This window comes from Balearica regulorum, chromosome Z, assembly GCF_011004875.1.
Source record: "Balearica regulorum gibbericeps isolate bBalReg1 chromosome Z, bBalReg1.pri, whole genome shotgun sequence".
Taxonomy (NCBI): Eukaryota; Metazoa; Chordata; class Aves; order Gruiformes; family Gruidae; genus Balearica; species Balearica regulorum.
In genome coordinates this window covers 63,565,239-63,587,669 of record NC_046220.1, presented here as the reverse complement: position 1 = coordinate 63,587,669, position 22,431 = coordinate 63,565,239, and the positions used below count along the sequence as shown (strand labels likewise).

At 38.2% G+C, this 22,431-nt stretch overlaps 1 protein-coding gene and 1 long non-coding RNA gene across 10 annotated transcripts in view; one reads left to right on the top strand and one right to left on the bottom strand.

Annotated features, from left to right (window-relative positions):
* Nucleotides 1-2,726: 2,726 nt before the first annotated feature.
* Nucleotides 2,727-21,997, top strand: LOC142599391 (uncharacterized). Of its 2 annotated transcripts, XR_012832940.1 has the most exons (4): nt 2,727-3,030; nt 8,388-8,525; nt 15,779-15,895; nt 21,863-21,997. It is a non-coding gene; the product is annotated as an uncharacterized LOC142599391 (long non-coding RNA). The 2 variants fall into 2 exon arrangements; XR_012832939.1 differs by lacking the exon at nt 2,727-3,030 and having other exon boundaries at nt 8,108-8,525.
* Nucleotides 10,982-22,431, bottom strand: part of ADAMTS6 (ADAM metallopeptidase with thrombospondin type 1 motif 6) — a 156,709-nt gene continuing 145,259 nt past the window's right edge. For all 8 annotated transcript variants that reach the window (XM_075739404.1, XM_075739409.1, XM_075739403.1 and 5 more), the window contains 3 exons: nt 21,853-22,029; nt 20,472-20,628; nt 10,982-14,423 (listed from right to left, as the gene is read on the bottom strand). In XM_075739404.1, the coding sequence (XP_075595519.1) occupies nt 14,314-14,423; nt 20,472-20,628; nt 21,853-22,029 (444 nt within the window). In that variant the 3' untranslated portion in view covers nt 10,982-14,313. The remainder of the gene's footprint in view (nt 14,424-20,471; nt 20,629-21,852; nt 22,030-22,431) is intronic.

The following is a 22,431-nucleotide window of genomic DNA, read 5'->3' as shown; positions in this document are numbered from 1 at the left end:
TCTCAGTTTCTTTTTACCACCTGGGCTTGCAGGATCTATAATTCTTTGAACACCAAGAAGCCAATGACAGAGATTAAACCTAGCAACATTCAAGTTGCTGCTGTTTCAATTTATTACCAGCTGTTCTAAAAAAAAGTAACTTAATATCTATATGAAAGCAGAGTATTAATAGAGTTTCTGTCTATCCCTGCTAACAGGGCCCAAAATAGCTAATCACACAAATGAAGTATCTAACTCTCCTAGACTGTAACCAAGCTCAGTGATGACCATTTGAATTGCCTCTTACTGTGCACACATGCCAGAGCACTGCTTGGTTTCAAAGCAAAGACTCAGTGAGATTGACACTATATCTTCTGAGAGCAGGCATGCATCATCAGATGTAGTTAGTAAGGTCAAGACAGCAAATCTGTACTTACTCTTGCCCTTCTAGTGTCTGCATGAGCTACAACCTCTGAAAGGTACATTATCACCAAATTACCAGATACCAAATACTTGCTGCAGTGAAATGACCTCCCTTGCCACTCTGCAAAGCAACTGTCAGTAAAGCCACACTTACTACCTGAAAATCAATAGTATCATCTCAGCTATAATCACTGTAGCACCAGAGGAACTGTTCGCTCTGACTGCTTTGGCACCATCAGCACTGAAGGTCTTCTGACTGCTGGCAGGTTTAGTAATCCCCCAGTACTAGGGGATTATCAGACCATGCCTGATTTACTATCTCTTTGTTCTAGGCAGGGCTCTAAGAAACAATTAACTTGCTAGGGAAAAATGTTACCTTCCATCAGTGATAAAAACCTTTTTATTCTAACCTTTGAAAAGGATTGCAAACATCAACCGCCCCATATATCTTAACCCTTTATTGAATGGCCCACAAGGTAAGAGATTAATTGTTGAAATTATATATATATGCACACAAAATAGATTATAAGACTCCATAACCATGGCCAGCCTGGGATCGGCCTGTGTGCCTTCCTATTTGCCCTCATGCAACTTCGTTGAGTAATACAGAGTGTCTAGAATTGACTAAATGTGGTCACTTGCTCCATATAAATCCCCATGAGCTCCATGGATTTACTGGTCTTCACAGCTCTGGATATCAGGCATCCCCTGGGAAATCCAAGCACCCCTATGAACCGCTTCATCACTTCATAAAAAGCAGCTCCTGAGAGCAGCACAAGGACATCCTGAAAAAGATTTGGGAGGAATTTCCTATTCACTAGAATTGTATACTCAAGCCCCAAGTCACAGGAACACCATCAGGAGATTCAACTTTGCTTCAGACAGAATTGCTCTAGCAGCAACTCCAGAAACACCCTTCCAAACCACGAAGGAAGCGTCAAAGAACCTACTGACAACTCTCCTTAACCTCCTCTTCAGAAGTCTCCCAATGGGAACAGCCACCTAAAGGCAGTTTTGAGAGGAACTGTAAGAGTGGTGGATCAACCCACTTCACAGCCTGACAGCTACTTCCATTAGTTGTAGAAAGTGCCTGGGGTTACCTAGGACTAACGGTTTCTCAAAACTCTCAGCAAAGGGTTCACAGACAAAGGGTTCATTTCCAAACTCTTTCAAACCTTTCTGCATTTCCAATGCCTAACTGGAGGATGAATGACGATGAAGAAGTCAGTTCGCTAACACACTCGAAGTAGCACCTACAGGACCTCAAGGGGAAGATATTCTTAACTCTATTTCTGTCACACAAGCATTTTGGAGTCTCTCATTTCCAAATGTACAAGTACTTGACTTTGTATACAGTCCAAAATCTATCTGTATATGGCATTTCTCACAGCTGTGATGACAGCACCAAACAAGGCAGAGTAATATATCAGAGAAACGATTTCAGTGCAACATCTTAACTGTTTGTAAATTAAGCAAACATGGTACTGCATCTCACATGTATTACCAATTCAGTTCCCATATGCCTTTTGGGTTAGTCATACAGAATTACTATCTCAGAGCTTCACGAAACAGGAAAAGCGGTTTTGTCCTGAAACCACTCCACTGCAAGCCAATTCAGCAAGTGCATTCCCTCCTTTCTGTGCCATCACTGGCCCTTTGTCTGCCTCTGCTGACATCTATACATAACGAACATGGCACAAATGTAAGTTTTGCCTTGTTAGAGCAGGTTCTTCACAAAGGTAACAAAGGTTGCTGTGGATTACACAGAACAGGAAGGTGAGCTCAGTATTGATAGAGACCTTTTAAAGCTGCATTAGGAGTGAGAGTTCTTTGGGTTTTAGGGAGAAGGGATGATCCAGAGTTTAACTTGAAAGCAGAGAGGAAACCACCTGTCCAGACATAGGAACAGGCAGTCAAGTGTGTGACCAAGTCATTGACCTGAGTACCTTGACACACATCATGTGGCACAAAGCCCAGAATAGGTAAAGGACTATGTTAAAATGACCTTATCTCTGACAAAGTACTTCTGTAAAAAAACATTTGTCAAAAAAAAAAAAAAAAATTAAAAAAAATCACATTAACCAGAAAGCAATGTAAATGCACCTTATGACACTGTATTGGTTCTTGCTAATCACCAAGAAACTTGTAACTAGTCTGGAGAGGAGCATGTTAAAATAAATGTTATCACATGCAACTTACATAATTTGGCACTTGTTTCCAGGTACCAATGGAGTAAAATTCTTATAACTTTTATGGTTTAAATATGACTGCTAGCAGCCAGTTTTCAAAAAGGAAGTGACAGGTAACTTCTAGGACAAAATTATTCCCAAGCTGCTTTTCAAAAAATTGCCCTTTAACAGAAAAATATACCTGTGACAAGTGGCATAAGATACATTTGGAAATTCCCAAAGGTTGTTTGTAACATGGATGCAATGCTTAAAAGTGATCATCAGTGAATAAATACCTTGGTGCCTGGGTATGCTTATTTACACATGATCTTGAGAACGCTGGCAAACTTTCTGAAGTATTAACTGATTTCTTTAAAATGCAAGAAGATCCACTAAAGAACAGGGTGAGCTAAGAGTAAAATCAGTCAAAGAGGAAAGATGGGGAGACTGAAGAAAGACCGTAAATGGGGTTTACATTTTTCTGCTGTCAATAAACTGCAATTGCATGTTAGTTATGCAATATATGGGTCATGGTAAAAACTTTTAATTTCAAAATTGATTCTCCAAACAATGCTTTGTATTTTTTTCCTAGTGTATGTCTATATTTTAAAAGGAGACTGCTAACAGCTTTTAAAGACTTACTTGTAATTTTAGTTCTGAGTCAGAAATGCTGTTTGTGATCTTTTTTTAAATTCAAACTGAAATTCCAAGACGTTGTTCAAATCTCCTTAGCTCCATCACTTCTTCGACAGCTGCCTATTAGAAAAGTATGTTCACTCTGTAACCACATGGGAGGTTGCAAAAGAATCATAAGCAGAAGAAAAAGGAGACAAAATACTTAATTTGGGGAAGATCTCTGTCAGTTTGTAACTAACAGCACTGAAGGAAATGTGGTCCTCTATCTAACACATTCACATATAAGATAAAGAGTTCAATATATTCCTTTGTGTTAAGTTTTCAGAAAACTCTAAAAGTAAATAAGCCTTCCAGCTATTTGTTAATAATTTTGGATGAATCATAGGAGCACCCAGATGCCATCATAACAGCATAGTCTTTCATCAAATACTTACATATGTAAATGGGTCCGACTATCCACCCAGACAAATCATACTCGTCCTTGTATGTTTACTTCAACATCATTATGTACTTATATGGAATTGTTAAACTAATCATATTTTTGCCAAACTGGCTATAACATAATCCACCTACAATGACCAACTACAGAAGAAAAATTAAACAAATATTTTGCTGTTATTAAACATTTTTTTTCTGTGGATTTGAGCTTCTGAAGCCAGCAGGTCACTTGGATTATGTATACAATGTTGGTAATTGCATTCCTTAAATCTACAAAATGCCACGAAGCTCACTATTTTCCAAAATAGCTTTGCAAACAATGACAATTACAGCCCAGACATTTTCAAACACAGCAGGTTATTGGCTTAGGCAGTGATGGAAACCCTAAAAAGAAGATAAATATTTTGAAATGCACTGTAAATCAAATTTGCACATTGGTCTAAGAATGGATTATCTGCCTCTAAACAGCAAAAGATGTTTTAGTTTGAGGGGCTTTTTCCATGCTTATTTAGTAGAAATAATTTTAAATTGTGTCTTTGTGATTTATTTTTTTTTATTTTCTCAAGATTTTTAGCAGTTGCATTGTAATAAATACTCTAATTAGTTATACATACTTTACTCATTACGTTTACTGATGTCTAAGAATTTGCTGTTTCTCAATCTTTTAATAAAAAGTACATTTTTCAGATTAAAAATTGATTGGGAACAATGCTGTCAACTTCATGCTGCTCTGCAAGTATTTATAGCCTGTGAGGAGGATTATTACATTGCAATGTACTATATTGTGATACTGTGGTATCAAGACAGAGGCAGCCACCTTTTGCATCCTTCCTTTCAGATATGAAGTATCTGGACAAGAAAAAAGACAGCCCAAATGGGAATTCATACAATTGATTGTCCAAGCAGCTTTGGCTAGTATCAGTAGAGAGAATCAAAGCTTAAGATTTTATAAAAGTTGCCTTCATTGAGAAAGGTAAGTCTAACTGACACTTCCTAAAATGTGTAGTGAGCGTTCCATTCTTAATCAGAATGGGATATTTATCCCACTAGTCCTTGTAATTTCATAACACCCGAAGTTCCATTTTCTACTAAAAGACTACTACAATTATATGAATTTGGCTGTTGAGTTTCCTACCTTTCCTCTTATCCTCAAAAAACTAATTTACTAGCTTACCTCAGTATATGGAGGTGGAAAAATGTGAAACAAGAAAGTTAAAAAAAAATGCTAATAATACAATAGTAATTCAGAAGTTTGGGTTTGGCTTGGTGGGGTCTTATTCCCAAAAACAGTTTCATTATTTTTTTCAAATCCTGGCTCAAGATTTTTGAGCAGTAGGGCTGACTATTCATCTGTGCATCTTTTTCCAAACTTCCATAGAAAAAGTCCAGGTAAGCACAGACCACTAAAAGCAACCTCCAAGAACAGCATGAACTTGATCAAAATAAAGATATCCTGTTGAATGACACACACAGTATAATAAGGAAAACACAAGCAAAACCAAACTGACATTTTACACGTAACCACAGCACTCCATTGCACAACCCTGGACACCCTACGCAAGGTGACTGCTTTTGTAATCAAGTTGCTCAAGCCGCAGAGGAATGATCAAAATTTCAGTCCAAAGTTTACCAAAACATGTTACTGCTCTCTTATTTTTAAAGGAGATTCAAGGTTTATTGTTTTGAAGGCTTTAAGTCTCAGACTGTTAACAAGCAACATACCTCTTGGCAGCTCTTCACTATCCTGATGACCAGCTGAGAGTCAACACGCGCTGTAAGCATTTGTTCATCAGCTCAGCAGAATTACACGGGACTCAGTGAGCATCTGGCATTCACGAATGCTGCTGTCTTTGTAGCAGGCAGATTTATGGACATAATTTTTGCAACTGCTACTTTTCGTGATCATTTGCAGTTCACTCATCTGCTAAATACAGCATAGCCAATTAAAACAGGCTATCCAAAGATGTATAGAGTTCAGCTCATTGCTGCAAGTCACTGAGAGAGTCACGGCTTCCTTCTTTTAATAGTATGTATAGCATTTCAGTTCACTGAAGGGAGGAAACTGACCAAGGGTGTCTCTGTCTCCACAGTCCGTGCACATGCCCTCCACTCTCCATCCTGAGGACTGAGCTCCTGCAAGGGAAGTCCCCTCTCTGAGCTCAAGGCTTTTCTACAAGTTTCTCACACACTCCATCTACCCACAGGAGTCATCTCCTCTCTGCTGTAAGGGTGCCTCTGGCTGGGACCTGTGATCTCCACCAATTCATCCAACCCTTGCTCAGGATCCCCTTGCTGCCTGAGGTTTCCTTGGCCCCAAACACCCTCCCAGCACCCCTACTCCATTTCATGGCTCATCTTCCTCCCCACCACCAGCCTCACTGCAGCTCTCCCAGTCCCACTGTGTCCCTCTGTCGCTGAGCGGCCCCATCAATGTGCATGCCCAGAGCCACAGCCCCACCATTGCTCCCCCAGCCCCACCCTCAGCCTTCCACTTCAGCTCGAGCCCTCCTGCTCACATGTGGGGACTTCTCCCTTTGGAGCTGCATGGCAGCATCCCCTTCACTTCTCCAGGCAAGGCGGCAGCTGCTGTGACCTAGAGGCCAGGCAGCAGTTGCTGCTCAGCCCAGCCCAGGCAGCTGGCAAGGCCTACGGGCGCTCCTTACCTAGGGCGCTCCCCAGACCCAGGGTTGCTGGTGTGAAGCCGACCCATGCCTAGCAATCAGCCTCCCCCTCAGTGGTGCCAGCTGTCAATGAAGGAGACCTGTCTCAGCTTGGAGCTCAGCAGCTCTCTGCACCACGCACAAGCAACCAGGGCAACCCCCAGCCCCAGCCAGGACCCGTGACAGGCTTGTCCACACCAGCACCCTGTCCTGGCTGCGGCTCTGAGCTGCCACAGGCCACAGCTGGGCTCCCAAAACGTGCTGAGGGACACCTGGTACCATAGGCAGGAAGGCTAAGAGGAAGCTGCTGGCCAAATTTGAAAGATGCCCTGGAAAGATCGTGTTTCTTGAGTGCAGTCTGTCCCCGCCATGCGTGCTAAGTGACGGGAAGGCCACGTCCTGTGGAAGCTGATTGATACAGTGCTGTCCAAGGCGCCACAGGCAGAGGCACCTGCAATGTCTGATACCACATTCACCTGTTTTACTGAGCATCTGCCTGCAGCGCACGAGTGCCAAGGAGCAGCCAGCAAGTCTGTGGTGCCAGAAATGTGTTTTGCTGATGTTGGGAGAAAAGGGGCCACATGATAGCGTTTTCCATCTAGAGGCGAAAGGGAGTGCAGGTACCCATCCAGAGCCATGAAACCAAGGCCCCAAACCCATAGTTCTCTGTAGTTTTTATTTCATCATGACTGCAAGAAGTGGCAGAAAACAGCATAGCAACTTCACAAACCTGGGGCGTGGGGAATACTTTACAGGAGGATGTTTGTCTTAACGCTTGAGACCTTTCTTAGGCTGATTAGGATAAGAAAGTTAAAATAAATCCATGTTAATAGAATTCAGGCCATCCTCCTTTAGCTTTACAAACATTTTACCAAGGATTGCAGGGAGCAACCAAAGCTGAGCCAACTTCTTAAACCTTAAAATCCCAAGATGGAATATTCTGCCCTTGTATTTTCCCTTTACAGCTGGTGCAAAATGCAACTTAAATTCTTTTCCCCTCTTATTTAAATAGGCTGTTTTGCGCTCTATTTGACAAGGCCCCTGAGCAAGATATAGTTAACTGATACCTGTAATTACAGCTGTCATATACCTCCCCTCCTTCCTAGAAACTCAGTTACCAGCCCTATCCTTGACAAAATGCTTATGAAGGATAATACATCTGCAGGCTAATGTTATCTGCTAATTGACAGGATGGTTTCAACAATGTAACCTTATCTTCGCTAAATAAACTTCTAAGCAAACTTTGAGCCAGAAAGGCCAAATGAGATGCTTGAGATTCCTTTTTGCTGCACAAGGTCTTGTTTTCATAATGCATTTCAGTAGCAAAGGCTAAACGTGAAAGAGAATCTGAGAGACCAAAAGAGAAGCTCAGTTCCCTCTGTTCATATTCACTCCTAACTCAGTGGTTTTCACAATAGGAAAAAGCATCTTGAGGGTGTCTTTAATTATTGTAGTAGGAAAAAAATGTGAAAAATTATCTTTATCTGGTATCTTATTTGAAAATAAGTATTTTAATGCATGTCTAGCAGCTGTTTCTTTAAATTCTTAGATTTTTATATTCATTTTTACACTTCAATAAACAATTCACAAAAACAGCTTAAAATTAGCATTTTTAACATACAACAGGGTTGTTACAGATGTGAAAACTCTTCATTACATTCACATTAATATATCAGATAAAAGACAGCAGTGCTAGACACCAAATATGAGATCCACAGATGCCTGGAAACAGCAAGAGGAGAAGCAGTCACCACGGGGGAGAACATGATGGAAGGAAGAGAAGTCCTGCCCCAATGTGTGGATTCAGAGGAATAGAAGAGACTGTCCTGGAAATGAACTACACACTTTTCGCACACATGTTGTTGTGTGTGCATGAGGCCCTGACCCTGTTTCTGATCAGTATTCAAAGATGTTAGAAGGCAGTGACCCTATTAACTGCACTGCACTTCTGAAAAATTATTTGCTTTATAAAGCATAGCTGACCTCAGAACAGATGTGGCAATAACAACTGAAAGTGTAGTCTCAACTTAAGTTCGTCTCGTGAAATTCCAGTTAACTCAAGGGTCCATGTCTTTCCATAAAGATATAACTGGAAGACGTTCCCACACGTGCAGAACTTACCTCAGCTTATCTGCACACAAAGTGTTACTCAGTACCAATCTGCTTCCAAGGGGAGGGAGATCGTGAATCCTACACAGAAGACTGATCTTCCTTGCAAAAGGTAAATTGTATTATGAGATGGGTTTTCAAACAATACGAATGATAATTTTGTTATGTTATAAACATTGCAAGAGTGTGTACAGTTATAAAGACTTTGATGTCAAGGGGGAGGGTGGGGAGAAGGGCAAATAAATACACTGATTTTGATGTGCTTAGCATTGGAGAAATGCAATTTCCAAAAGCCGTGGCTTATCCCTTATCAGCCAGGCCAAATCTGATCCCTCTGGGTGGTCACAGCAACTGAAGCCTAGAGCACTCTCTGGCTGGGCCTTCACTTCTAGCTTCCAAAACTCTTCTATCTCAAGCTGTGATCCGATGAATTCATTCCAAACAGGATTACTAAAGAAGTGAGATTATTTATCTAGCGATCTTGCTAGGTGTTCTCTGAAGATGCCTGTTTACAGAAATGACATCTTCCCACTCTTAATGAAGAAATACATACTTATATCCTTTCCAGGTAAGATTTCAGTAATTTTCTGACTGGCAGCTATACAACCTCTGAACATAAACTGCGTGTCCTGTAGCCTGTCCATCTCAATGAAAATGTCAGTCCTGTGCAGAAATAGAAGAAAATAAATGACGTGTGGTGCTTAGGTAATATGCCAGTGTAAGGGACACAGCACCCTTAGATGTACACCATACCACGTTCTGAGTGGCTCAGTATCCTAAACTGGACACGAATTCCCCCTTTAGCTGGGTCAAATATACTTGGGAAACTACCAAGTCACTAGTGCTGCAGTGAACCTTGTTCTGCGGTTGACTGAGCCCTTATAAATCTGTTTGGGATTCCATCCTGATTACTGCATGCAAATGCTCTTACACCATTCTGTCTAGTACAAAGATTAGAAGGACCACACAGAAGCAATGATACATCCCTTCCACCTAATTGTTGTTTGTGGTGAAGGGAAGACAGCCAGACAGGGTGTCACTTCTTGCAGAATGACAGCCTCAGCTTAGTAATGGCCTTAAGACTCTTACGATTGATGACTGACTGACTCCAGATGAGACTCACAGGACTCATCCAAAGTCTATTGCCGTAAACCGTCACAGAAGAGGCCTGGATCTTAGTTCCTAGTAATAAAGAATAATAAAATAGTCAGCAATATAACCAAGGCCTGTTCAACATTCTACAGAGGATATTTAAAAGTCCTTCTTGTAGATCAGATAGCTTCAGAGAGACCAGGGAGTTTACTCATGAAGGAATGGTTGTGGGGTATAGCAAAGGAAATCAGAGAAAGGAAAAGCAAGTATCTCAGGTAAAAATGGTGTCTATTTCCTCAAGAAATACACTGAAAAAGTGTAACAGAGAATTATAATAGCAGGGCTGGCTCCAGAAGGAAGTTCAGGTGTGGGAAAAGTGCATTTTCAGAAGACTGAGGGGAATTTTTTGTGCCAGGAATTCTATAGTCAGCATGGGTGATGTTAGCTTGAAGGTAGAAGAGGGAGGAAAAGAGAGGGAAACATAACAGCATCTGTTTCATTGTACCCAGTTGGTCATTATAATCCAAAACACAAATGCTCCAGGGGGGTGAAGAATACTCAAAACCAAACAATAGTGGGAAACCTATCAGGTAATAACTTGTAGTGTAAATGTATGGGATGAAAGTCAACAGACTTTTGGAATGACAGAGAAAACTGTTATTAGATTGTGTTATTTACTAAGACTACTCCATCTTTAACTTCTGATCTGTAGGGCAGTAAAACTTGTGACAAAGCACAGGTTGAAATACCTGTACCTTTAAACCAGGCAATTGTTTTTTGAATCCTCATTTGTAAATAGAATAAAAAAGAATAACCAAAATTAGTAAACCTTAAATATCAGTAAATGTTTAAGGTTCTCTGTACTTTCTTTAACATCTTACTCATAATAGTAGAATGGTTATTTTCATTAAACCAGAAACTAGATTTTAACTGAGAAACAAGAAACATTTCATAGGACTTGATCAGAAATTTCCATACAAGATGTTTTTACTTGCACGAGGTAAGAAAAGAAGCATTTCTCAGCAACAGTGACCTAAGCACCAAGTCTTCTGAAATTACTTTCTTCTTTATATTTAAAAACATCATGGCTTCAGATAAACTTCAGATAAAACCTTAAAAGCTCAATGCAAGAAGGACATTTTATTGTTACTGTTATTATTGACTGTTTGTTAATGAAATCATTCCAAGAAGTACAGGATATTTTTGCTGCCATTAATTTCATTCTTGATCTACATTATTGTTTAGGCTAAAATATTATCTAATAATGTACATGACCATGTTCTTGACTTTTCCTTTTCCTTATTGTTTTGCTTATATATGACAAACATCACTGCTGCCAAGGACAGGATTCTAGCATAACATATAGATGTTACTTGAAAGAAAACATCTTTAATATATTTTGATGCATCTGGCAAAGCAAACCTTAAGCATACAGAATTCTATTGAGTCAGGGAATAGACAACTGTACCATGGGTATCATTCTTAAAAGCTGCAGGTTTTATTTTACTAAATTATCTATATTAAAAACAAATCTGTGCCTGGTGTGGAATTTCACTGCATCAAGTGTTACAATAATTTTGTTTTCATTACAAGCAGGAGAATGCATGTAGAACAAGTGTTAAGAATCATGACAATAAATTAGAATATAATTTACAAAAGCAAAAATAATAATAATAAAGTAACAGTGTACCACATTAATAATGAGTATAAAATAATAAGCAACTAATCACAATAATACAAAGGTAATTTCAGTCTGTATTATTAAGGATATCTATGTGACATTCACTCCATTACAAAGTTCCTAACGAAATGGACTATTTTTGGGTGTATACACCTTGAGGGGTTAATCTCTAGATTTTTCTTTCTGTTCCGATCTTCTTCAGCTGATAGTATTGCTCAGTGGAAGTACTGGCACCAGATTGATTTCTGCATCTTGTATTCTACTATTTGATTCTAGGCCTGTCATATTTATAGCCTATACAAATAGTCCTTTTGCCACTATTTAGGAATTTAACACTATTTAGCTTAGATTATACAGATGGCTACAGTGTAGCAGCAGCAATGAACTGTGCTGTGGAAACCAATTCTTTTTCTTTGAATTAGGTTTCATTTTTCGGTCTTAGTCTCAAGCGTTGCTAAGTTTGTAAATCCACATACATTCTGTGTTTTGTTCCCTTTAACAATACAATTCAATGTTGCTCCAGGGAGTTATTTAAATTCCAACCTCAGTGCTGTTATGTTGCAGAGTAAACATCTGACTCCCTAGTGTTCTAGCACCAGTAAGAGAGCAAAATGTGTCTTTGGAAATACTCCTTACAATTTTAATGTCCTAAGTGAGGTAAAAAAAAAGGGGTCTTTTGAATACATGGAACCCCCTTTTTTTGTTAGCTGAAAAGACACATTAGCTGATCAACAAAATCATCCCCTGGAGAAAACTGGACCCTGATACAAAGAGGCCTCTTAGGGAATGCCAGAGCAAACCCCTTCCCTTTCATCATGTTTTTTGACCTAGCCAGGGCATGCTAGCACCAAGGTGTTTTGTCAAAAGGATACAGAAAATCGATTCACTTAACAGAGGACTACATACTGCCCTTAATCCCTATGTGCAACTCCCGAAGACTGGGGTTTTTTTTTAATCTACTGATGTCAGTTTTAACAGTTGTTTACACGGTGATGAGAGCAGCAGATAAGCATATGTGAATACACGCAAGCCAAGTGAAAATGAATTCCACTGGTCACAGGCATACGGAAGTGGAAATACTGGCAAGAGGTAGCAGATGACAGGAATTTGACGGTCATGAATACGTGGGCTACACAAAACCCCATGGATAGATTGTCAATATGTTGGGGGAATTTCATAGTATGAGTTCTGTTAACAATATCTATTGTTCCATGTTAATTCACATTAGTAAATAGTGTGCAATGTATTTGGCTTGTTATTGGCAAAATACACTGGTACACTTCAATCTCATGGTATTTTGAAATTATTTTTCACTGAAAAGAGTACTTTTTTTAAAAAGTGCTATTTGAGTTAGAATTTGTAACATGTTATTGTTCACATAGTTTTAATTGCACTACAACAAAGGAGGCATAGATGGACACAAAAGCACATTCATCAAGTACCTGCTGCAAAATGCAAGTGTTCAAGTACAATATATTAATATAAACAAGTACCTACTTTCCTTATCTCCTTGTTGAGCCTGTTACTGAAAAGTGAAGGGGAAAAGGAGCACGACAATTAACTTCTTTATAGTAGATTCTTGAATGTGACTTGCCTAAGTAGTTTGGTTTCACATTTTAAAATGCAAAGTATTTGGTGAATATTAAAAATATGGTAATATGAAATAAGTGGAATATGTCAGCAGAATAGTTAAGGCATCTACCTATGAATCCAGAGGCATGAGTTTGTTCCAGTATCATGCTGAAAGCTGCCCCTAGCTTTAAATATGGTACAGCTTTAAATATGTACCTGGCAATTTGGGTGAAGGTGGCCAGACTTCATGCTAGCCACCCCTCTTCCAGTGTGCCTTACTTCTGATAGTCCAACAAGCCTCTTGGCTCAAGCACACTTTTGACTTCTCATTTGAGCAGAACCTATATATCTCCACAAGTTGTTTATTCTTTGGTTGTAATCCTTGCCCACTCGGATGTGGTCTCCTGAACTGCACATTCACATATTCTTTCTCATCAACAAACACCCTTCTGCTATGGTATCAAGGAAGGGAACATCTGGAATCCATTTTAACTTTCAGCTTTGCAAAGGATTGTTGCTATTACACAGTAGGCTTATCTTTTGCACTGGAATTCCTTAGTTTTGGAGAATCAAAAGTAATATGTAAACCAGATGCAGACACCCACAAAGTTGTTTCTTCTTTGTGGCTGGTGTTGTAAACAAAAGTGAGCTGGAGTCAAAGTGTAAGATCTAAGCAACCTGTACAGTAGTAGTGAAGGAGCTGGCAATGTGGTCTTCACCACTGTTGGAGTCTGCCTCCTCCATGATACTGAAATATGTTCCCTTTCAGTGGAAATCTCAGATTCACTTGCACAATGGTAAGATGGCTATAAACCTGCAACGCAGATTTCATTTCGTTTCATAGCACACTTGTATTTCATGCACCACTGCAATAACTGTTGCACCTCTTAAAACTAAGTCCCTCATGGTTGTTCTGTTTAGTATAGCTTTATATATGGCTCACAGCAGTGTTCAGGAAATATGGATTACTCCAAAGGGAATTAGGTGGAATGAAGGAAAAATACATTTTTTAAATTTCTGCTCCTTAAATAACATTTCCAAGCTCATTTTATAATTTAAATTGTGGTGCTGCGTTGTGAGATAAAATAGTTAACATTTTTAAGCTATGACTTAACATTTTTTTTTATTCTTCTTTGCTTCCATAGTAGACCAAGTCATAACAGCTACATTTTAAACAGTTTTAAATACAAATGGATTCAGTGTCATTGCTAAGTCCATAATAAAAATTATTTTAATGGTCCAAGGAGGTAAACAGACTATTGGATTTAGTCAAAAGAACACAAATGTTCCACAGTAAGCTATTCTATATGTGTTGTGTGGATTTTTCCAATTTGGCATGCCCTCCTTATACTGTGTCCAGCACTTTGGATTAATAAATCCCACTTCACAGAAGTTAAAATAATATTGAAATCCTGTCAGCTGGGGCTGACCAGTGGTTACGTTTTCCACAGGGTAATGCGTTTGCAAGGACGTCAATCTCATTTCTCTGTGTGGCTCTCCTCAATGGACACTCTTCCACAATGATAACAGGGCACATTCTTGTGCTTTCTGTGGGTCAGTGTCCTTGGCAGGTCTTGCAGCACATCTGTCTGAAGTATGCTCGACTGCAGAACTTGAACTTCAGCACCAGTGGGCAATAAGCCACTTTGTTCACATCTTTGCACTCTAATAATTAAGAGCATTAAAAAGAAAAAAAAAATTAAAGTACAAAGAAAATTTGACATTTAACATGCTGCTTCTCTACCCACCCATCCACTTCATCCTCTTTGTAACTACTCTTTCTAGTCCAGCCTAGTGTACACAACATATTTTAAAAAGCCATAAAAATGTTTGCAGGGTTTCTCTCCCAGCCATTTAGAAGTGTGCCCGCTTTGTCTTGGAGGAATTATCATTTATTGGGATAAATGATCACTTTAGACAGCTAGGAAATGTGAGTCATTTTTCTTAATACTTTTATAGCTTCTTTCTCAGGAGTTATTTTATCCATTCACGAGAGGTTATCCAAAATCTAACATGATTCGCACTATTTGGTACCATGCCTCTGCATTTGTAAGAATCCTTGAAATAGAATGTGTGTTGCAGCTAACAGGGATGGAGAAAATGATGAGTGTTATAAATAAAGGCACCAACAGTGTGAGTTCAGTGACTGGACTAATGGTGGATTTTACTTTAGGCTTCCTTCCACGCATCGAAAATTTCTGTTTTGCAGGAGGAAAAGCCATTTTTATGCCTGTAATAGACATGTAAGAGATTTTTTTCATAGTTGTGTTTTCCCTATATGGTGGGCTTACTCCCTCAGCAGCCCTTGTCATCCTGGCAGGTCACTCTCCCAGGAAGGGGAAACAAGAGCTCAACCACGTGGAGGAAGATTCCTTCTTTTCCAACCCACACAGGTTGTATCTAAAGTGACTTGAAGGGGTACATTACAGGAGCATTGCTGGAATATGCTGTGGTTCTCCTCTGACTCAGTTTCCTTTCTGTAGAAAGAAGGTGGGAATAGGGAAATAAATCATTTGGTCCATGCCCAGTTCTTATTCTGATACAGGTAGAGATACAGCTGTATCTGAGAGCTCAGAGGTACACTCAGGTTCTACAGCTCAGATGTTGCTGCTGCAGATTTCCTTTGCACTGGAGTGAATATTTTGATAGATGCCTGATAGGGGATTTTTAGTTAAAAGCATTTGCACAGTTCCTTCCAGACTAATATTACAATAGGACTTTGGCAAGGAGCTTTGCTTCACGTGTAGGAAGATGGAAGAGATGTATATGGAGAAAAAGTAAACCCCATGAGTTTGAATTACAAAAATTAAGTGATGGAAAGAATGAAATTAGATTAATTTCCCAGAAAATTATTTGTCTCAAAAGAATGGTGTTTTTACTCTTTTAAGGTTGCATTTTATATTGGCTTCCTCCTACAATCTTTCTCACATTACAACAGCTGTAAAGAAAATGTGAATAAAAAGGAGATGAACTAGCAGTAGTTTGACCAGTATCATATTTTCTATTGATTTGATATCGAGAAGTCAAGACTGGAGGCCAGGATGCTGTTGCTCCAAGGCCTGACAGAACAATAGTCCTTGACCCTGAGATGCCTGTAAGAAGCCAAATATGAAAAAGACAACAGACACACCAAACAGGTAAGAAAAAAAAAAAAGTGGTAGTGAAACAAACACAATCAGCATATACAATCATTCAGCTACTCCTATTTGTCTTCCATCTACATACAATCTCCTAGTACACCATTTTTGCTCTGGAACAGTGCGTTCATGCTGCAAGCATACTGTAGTAGCAAGTTAAGTGCAGATGAGAATTTTTAGTATTTGAATGTTGGAAAGCATTAGTGAGGCTGAACTTCAGGATCTGTACTGAGCGGTATTTCTGATAATGGCAATACGCATGCTTTTAGCTACATAAGTGGAGGCCATGAAATGATTTAAAATTTAATTTCATTAATACAGATGTAGTGCTTTCATCATAATTTTTTTACCCCACCCACCCAATGTTTTATGTACTATTTTTCTAATTTTTTAATTCTCAATTTGGAATCAGAGTTGGATGCTAGGAGAAAAGACTTTGGGGGTAGTTGGCTGAAACTGACATATTTTTCCATCAGCAACCTCACACGGTCACTGTGTTTCACTGAGTTTCAAAAATTCATCCCAAAAGAGGTCAAATATCTTTCAGAAATTTTTTAGGTCCTTGTGTTTGTGAAGACTGGGAACATAAAAGAGACAGATGGTGAATTATAAATGAAGTGAGGAATAAAAAGGTTCACTTGATCTTGATGACATGTAAAAAGTTCACTCAATCCCAAAAATAACCCTCATACACATTGGATTTAGTTAAATACAGGTAAAGCCACTAACTGCATTTTTGCTAAAAGTAGGATTTGAAATTATCCTATTTCATGTTTAAGTTATTCTTCCTTTTGACTAAACTGGACCCTGTTCAGCCAATGCCATTTGGACAGCAGTGAGACAATATTCTGGAAGTTGTCTACAACTTCTGTTTTAAAAATCAGTTTTGAAACAGATATGGTGGCTGATGAAGTAGCCTATTCTTCATAGGACTGTGGTTGAATGGAAGAGGTTTAGCAGAGCCCTTTTTGTTCCTAGTAACTACTGTTAGTAAGTTTCAGTAAGCTACACATATTAAACTCTCACTGCCTGAATTTTGTGGCTAGATCAGACAATATTATGATATTAAGTATCACGTTACAGTAATAAAATCACAGAATGTCACTGTGCCTTCAGCTAAAGAGACTGCAAAGACATATCACAAAAAATACAAGGAAAACTGAAATGACATAAAAATAGATAAAAAAGTTTTTCAGGTAATGTTTCAGATGGCCTTTAGCAGTCTAGATTCAGCAGACACATACATACTTAAGAGAATAACATGACTCTGAACACAGTTCAAATCGTGTGGTACGTGCTGCCTGTAGTTCAATTCCAGCAGCAAATGCAATGTTATCCTCAAGAGTGGCAGTCCATCAAAACTCCATCTACAATACTCTAAATCATCAATGAAGAGTTTAAAGAAAACCAAGAGCTAAAGCAGATGTAAAATGTGACAAGATATATTGTACCTTTCGTTTACTATTTCTGTATCCCCAAAGTTCTGACTGTTATTTTATATAAACAACCTGTACTTTCCCCAAGAAACTGCTTCCAAACTTTACCAACATCATCATTTACTGCAGTGTGGCTCAAGCTTCCTCAAAAACACGTATGCTCTTGTTTTGACTTAGTAAAATTAAATTGTCCAGGTACTGCTGAATGGGCACCAGAGTTTGGCAAAAGAAGGGAATCAGGAGGTTTGCTGGGGTTTGAAACAGGAAGGCAATTCGCTCAGCTGGTCTGACCCTGCTGCAAACCAATGACCTGTTGTTGAAGTTGCTTTTGCCCCACAGAGGGGTCCAAAGCAGGAGGCAGTGCTACTAGGTGGCACGTATGGCATGTGGACAGTCTCCGCTATGCAATGCATGCCCCAGGGGAAGAATCCTCCCTCAGAGACCTGACTCCTTCCCTGACACCCAAATACTGACACACAGTTCACATCCCACTGCACCTGGAGAGAGACAGAAGCAAGCATACAGGCACAGTATGCCCCTCTCACAAATGCATTAGCAAGGAAATACCAGAACTCAAATATTTCTTTCATAGAAAGGATTATCCTTCAAAAAAATAGTTGTGCTCTTCCAGATTAGTTAGTTCTTGAAATCTTACAAGCTTTCCATCATCTCTGGTATCCTGAAAAAAGTATGACTGTTCAAAGGCTAACACATTACCAACAAGAGATGCCAGCTCCTCTTGTGTCTAAGAGGATTTTTTTTAATGCAGAAAATGTGCAATACATGCATATTATTCTGCAAATCCTCAGTTTGTGCTTCTTAAATTCAGTATTTAATAGCAGCCCTGAATTGTGTATAAACTAGAATATATATTTAAGAAATACTTGCAAAGTCTTGAAAAAATACCTTGAAGACAAAATTTTTGTCTAATTTGGGGATAGGGCACCCTTAGTATTTCATGGATCACAGCAAGGTTCTTCTGAAAGAATGTAGGTATTTTAAACTGTTAAATGAAATCTGAGATTACATTTACCTTTGAGCCATTTGAGCTCAAATCACTTACAAATAATCAGTGGTTTCCAGTAAATACCTTCAATGTGGGACATAAGCAAAAATGGGATGCTAAGTGGCAATCTGTTGGAAACTGTATCTATTGGAAGAGATCGTGCTATGTATTTTTCCCCTCAATTCTTCCCAACTGCACTAATGAGGCTGCATGGCTGTCAGTAAGGAGCTGGCTCACACCTGGCCCACTCAGAGTGCAGGCCAAAGAGTTGAAGTCCACCTGGAATACTGTGTAAGCGATTTTCAACATTTTCTATTTGTGGATCCCAAAAATTTTCCAGTGAAGGTGTAGGTTCCTGAAAAACACTATTACCAACAGGCTTTTCATAGCTACCCTGCATAGCTCCACTGTAAAGAAGTTCATGGCCACCCAGCATGCATATATTACACACAGAAAACCCCTGATTGTATTCCTCCATAGGAGATTAGCGTATTTTCCTGATAATACTGAAGAATTACTAATGTAATAGCTATAAATAACAACATGACCTTGTTGTCTTGAAATTAAGAGGAGACTGGGACTAAATCACGCCCACTTATAAGTACTTTATTACCTTACCTACTTTGGAAAAAGTCAACATCTGTGTTTGGAAATAAAATATAATTTAGCCTTTGATCTTTAAAGGGCAGTAAGTTTTCTAGATTGATAACCTTCATGTAAAGATTACTTGAGAGCACTAAACATAAAAACAGGAATTAAAATAACTGAGGAAAATTTTATTATGAAGATGTTTTTCAAATGACAACATGGGATGATAAGCCTCTATTTAAAATTAAAACTTCCAAGCAGTAAATTATGATGCTTATACACTGAATCATCAGTGTATTTCTGGGAAAATTTTAGGATGCTCCCATTTCAGACATCTCCATTTGACAGACTTATATGACAACTTTGAATGTGTGGCATGAACCTAAATGGATACAGTAGGTATTGAACGAACACCAAATCAGGGTAGACTGTAGCATAAATTTGCCTTTTTTTTTGCCCCAATTTAAAATCAGAGTCTTTGTTCCACATAAATAGGACATTAAACTCCAGTGTAGTTGGAGAACCTGTGTAAAAGATACTCCATTATATAGACTGCACAGAGATTAGTTATGTTGGAAGAAGCAGTGTTAATGACATTGCAGTCAAGTACTCAAAATTTAGGGAATATCAAAATTTAGGGAATAACTGCTTTAAAAGAACTATTACAGCTATGCAATCTTCCTTGATTTTTGGATATGGTAATTTTAGTAATTTTTCATTCCTTCTCCCCTTCCACACAAAATGAAATGGGCTTATCTGGTGAGCAACTATTCTAAATTTCTATAATCAATGAGGAAACCGTTGTTTTTTTTTTTACTACCTACCACTCCAGTTCTTCTTTGAAGACAGCATTTCCTAATAGGTTGGCTTGGATAATTTAGGAGTTCAGATCTGGAGCCTTTCATAAACAGTAATAAACTTATTTTGACATTATTATCTACTATATCCTCTAGCAAAAATATGTTATGATGAAGGTAGTTAATAAATTAGACTATATCATTGAAAACATACTGTAATTATTTCTATCGGGCATTAGAAATTCAAGAAATTAGAAGTTAATTAGAAGAAGCTGACAAGTAAGTCAAAGGATAAGAACAGGCTTGTAGGACTGTGTAGCATTAAATCTGTGGTCCCAGTCTTTCAATGAACACATAATTAACTATTTTTGCCACTACACTTATATTAACCACTGATGGAGCCGGTAGAATGTCAGTGGATGAGAAGTATATCACGGTCCCCCTGCTATTACGGACATTTCCATTGAACCAATACAGAGATTGGAAAATTAATGACACAAAACAATAGTATTTTGTCCGTGACTCAGGCTATACATATTTAAGGGTGTTTTTTTAAGCAAAGAACCTCTATTTAGGTTTTTAGTGACTTTACCTTTGAACTACAATGACTCATTAGAAAACAATTTTAAAAAATACATTCACAGTCTGAGAGACAACGTGATGTAGACTTTTACTAATAAATTAATGCTGTAATACTGCCCATGTCACTTTTCTTTCCAGAACAAACTATATTAAGATGACAAACTTACCTTCTGTGTTGGAAATGGGAGTACTGTCACATTTACTTTCACACTGTTGCATGGATGGAGGTCTAAGTGTTTCTGGACACTCACTGGATGCTTGTCCAGTGTATGAGAGGCACTGTACTGTTCTCATCTGTTGACCAAGACCACACTGTGCAGAACACTAAAAATAAGAAAGATAAAAAATTAAAACAACTTGGATTCAATTTTTAAATATAAAACAAGATAACAGGAAAACAATCAGGAACAGTACACATGCACTTCAGGCATCTGAAGACACTTGGTTAATATAGAAAATAATTTTCATAAATTAGTTTAGAATTTTTCTTCTTTGACAGTATATGTGAGTACTTGTCTTTCAAAGAAAATAAAACACAACGCAATGCTGGCTCCCTGAACATTTCAGATTTGCGCTGTAAGAATATGATTTACAATATTTCATATATCATTTCTGAGTTTAAGTGCATGTTTTCAAGACAGAAATAATCACTTTAGAATAAAGAAGAAACACCAAGGAAAACAAGAATTTTTTTTTTAAAGAGGGAACTATCTTTCAAACATAAATACTTTGCTGTTTCAAAACATTTATGAATTTCTACAACTAAACAGTGGTTTCAGTACAATATCAATTTAAGATAAACATGCATCTGAACAGCTACCATAAAAGAGAAGCTGATTAGACTGTAATAGCACAAATGATTGTCCCCTTGCTAGTTAAGCCACAATGTTTTATTTTCATTAGTGGCAAATTAATCAGCAAACTTAGAAACTGAACGATCCATTTATTATTTTAAAAACAGGCCATTGACCATAATTGAGATGCAAAAACATAAGGAAAGAAGGAAACTCAGTATATCATATCCAGAAACATTGCATAATGGCAGCACTATTCAGCCTGTACTGTAATAATTTATCTCCCTGTCTGGTAATTCAGTATATTTTATGTAAAATTATATAGATCTCAAAGTTGTTTTGGTGGAGAGATATATGTGTGTGTGTATGTATACATACTACTGAAATAGGAATTGGCTTTCAATTTCCATCATGTTTCTCAAGGAAGTTAAATGTGTTTTAAAAACACTAAACCTTTCAACATTGCTGTATCCCAAAATCTCCTTCAAAAAAACTTGTAATATAGAGTATTTAATTTTTTAAAAAATGCATACAGAAACTCATCCAGTAGAAACTAGATGGCTCTCAGCAAATCCTTTATAGTTCAGCAGACAACCATCATTCAGAATCACATTTCAATCTGAGACAAATGGAAGAAGTTTTTATTTCAGACATGGGAACCTCCCTCTTACCCATTTCCAGCAACATCTTATCCTTAGAAGGTTCTAATGTGTAGGAGACAAACAGCAATAAATACTTGTATGAACTATCTTACCTGTCCCCAGTCTCCAGTAACCCAGCGAGGAGGAGGACATCGGCCTAAACTACAGCGGATGCGGACTGGCGGCTTGCTTTCCTCTTGGCATTGCGCGGCTGGAAAAGTTTTTAAAAGATCGCTGCTTTTGCACAGAACAATTCGGTGTTTGAATCCTGGACCACACTTTGGTGTGCACTGAAAAAACATTGATATAAATGATGAAAATCTCAGTTAAAAGTCAATAAAAGTGTCAGAAGTGTTATTATGGAAAAGAAGAGAATACATTTATGGTCTTATAATTAACTATAATCACAATTTTCCCAAGATGATAACTTTAAAATGTTTAGAAACACAAACAAGCTGATCGATTATTGCTTTATTAAGTTCAAGGGTTTTTTGAGTTTTAATTTGATAAAAGTAGATTTCCTTTGCTAATTATATTTAGGCTATGGTGTTACTATTTATTATTATAGATATGAGACTTTAGATTAGGTGTAAGAAAAGAACTTTGCTGCAAAGTAGAAAGGTCTGCCACATGTAGCACTATTATGAAACAAACTTGAGTGTACATTTCAGAAACTAAAAGCAGGACTCTCT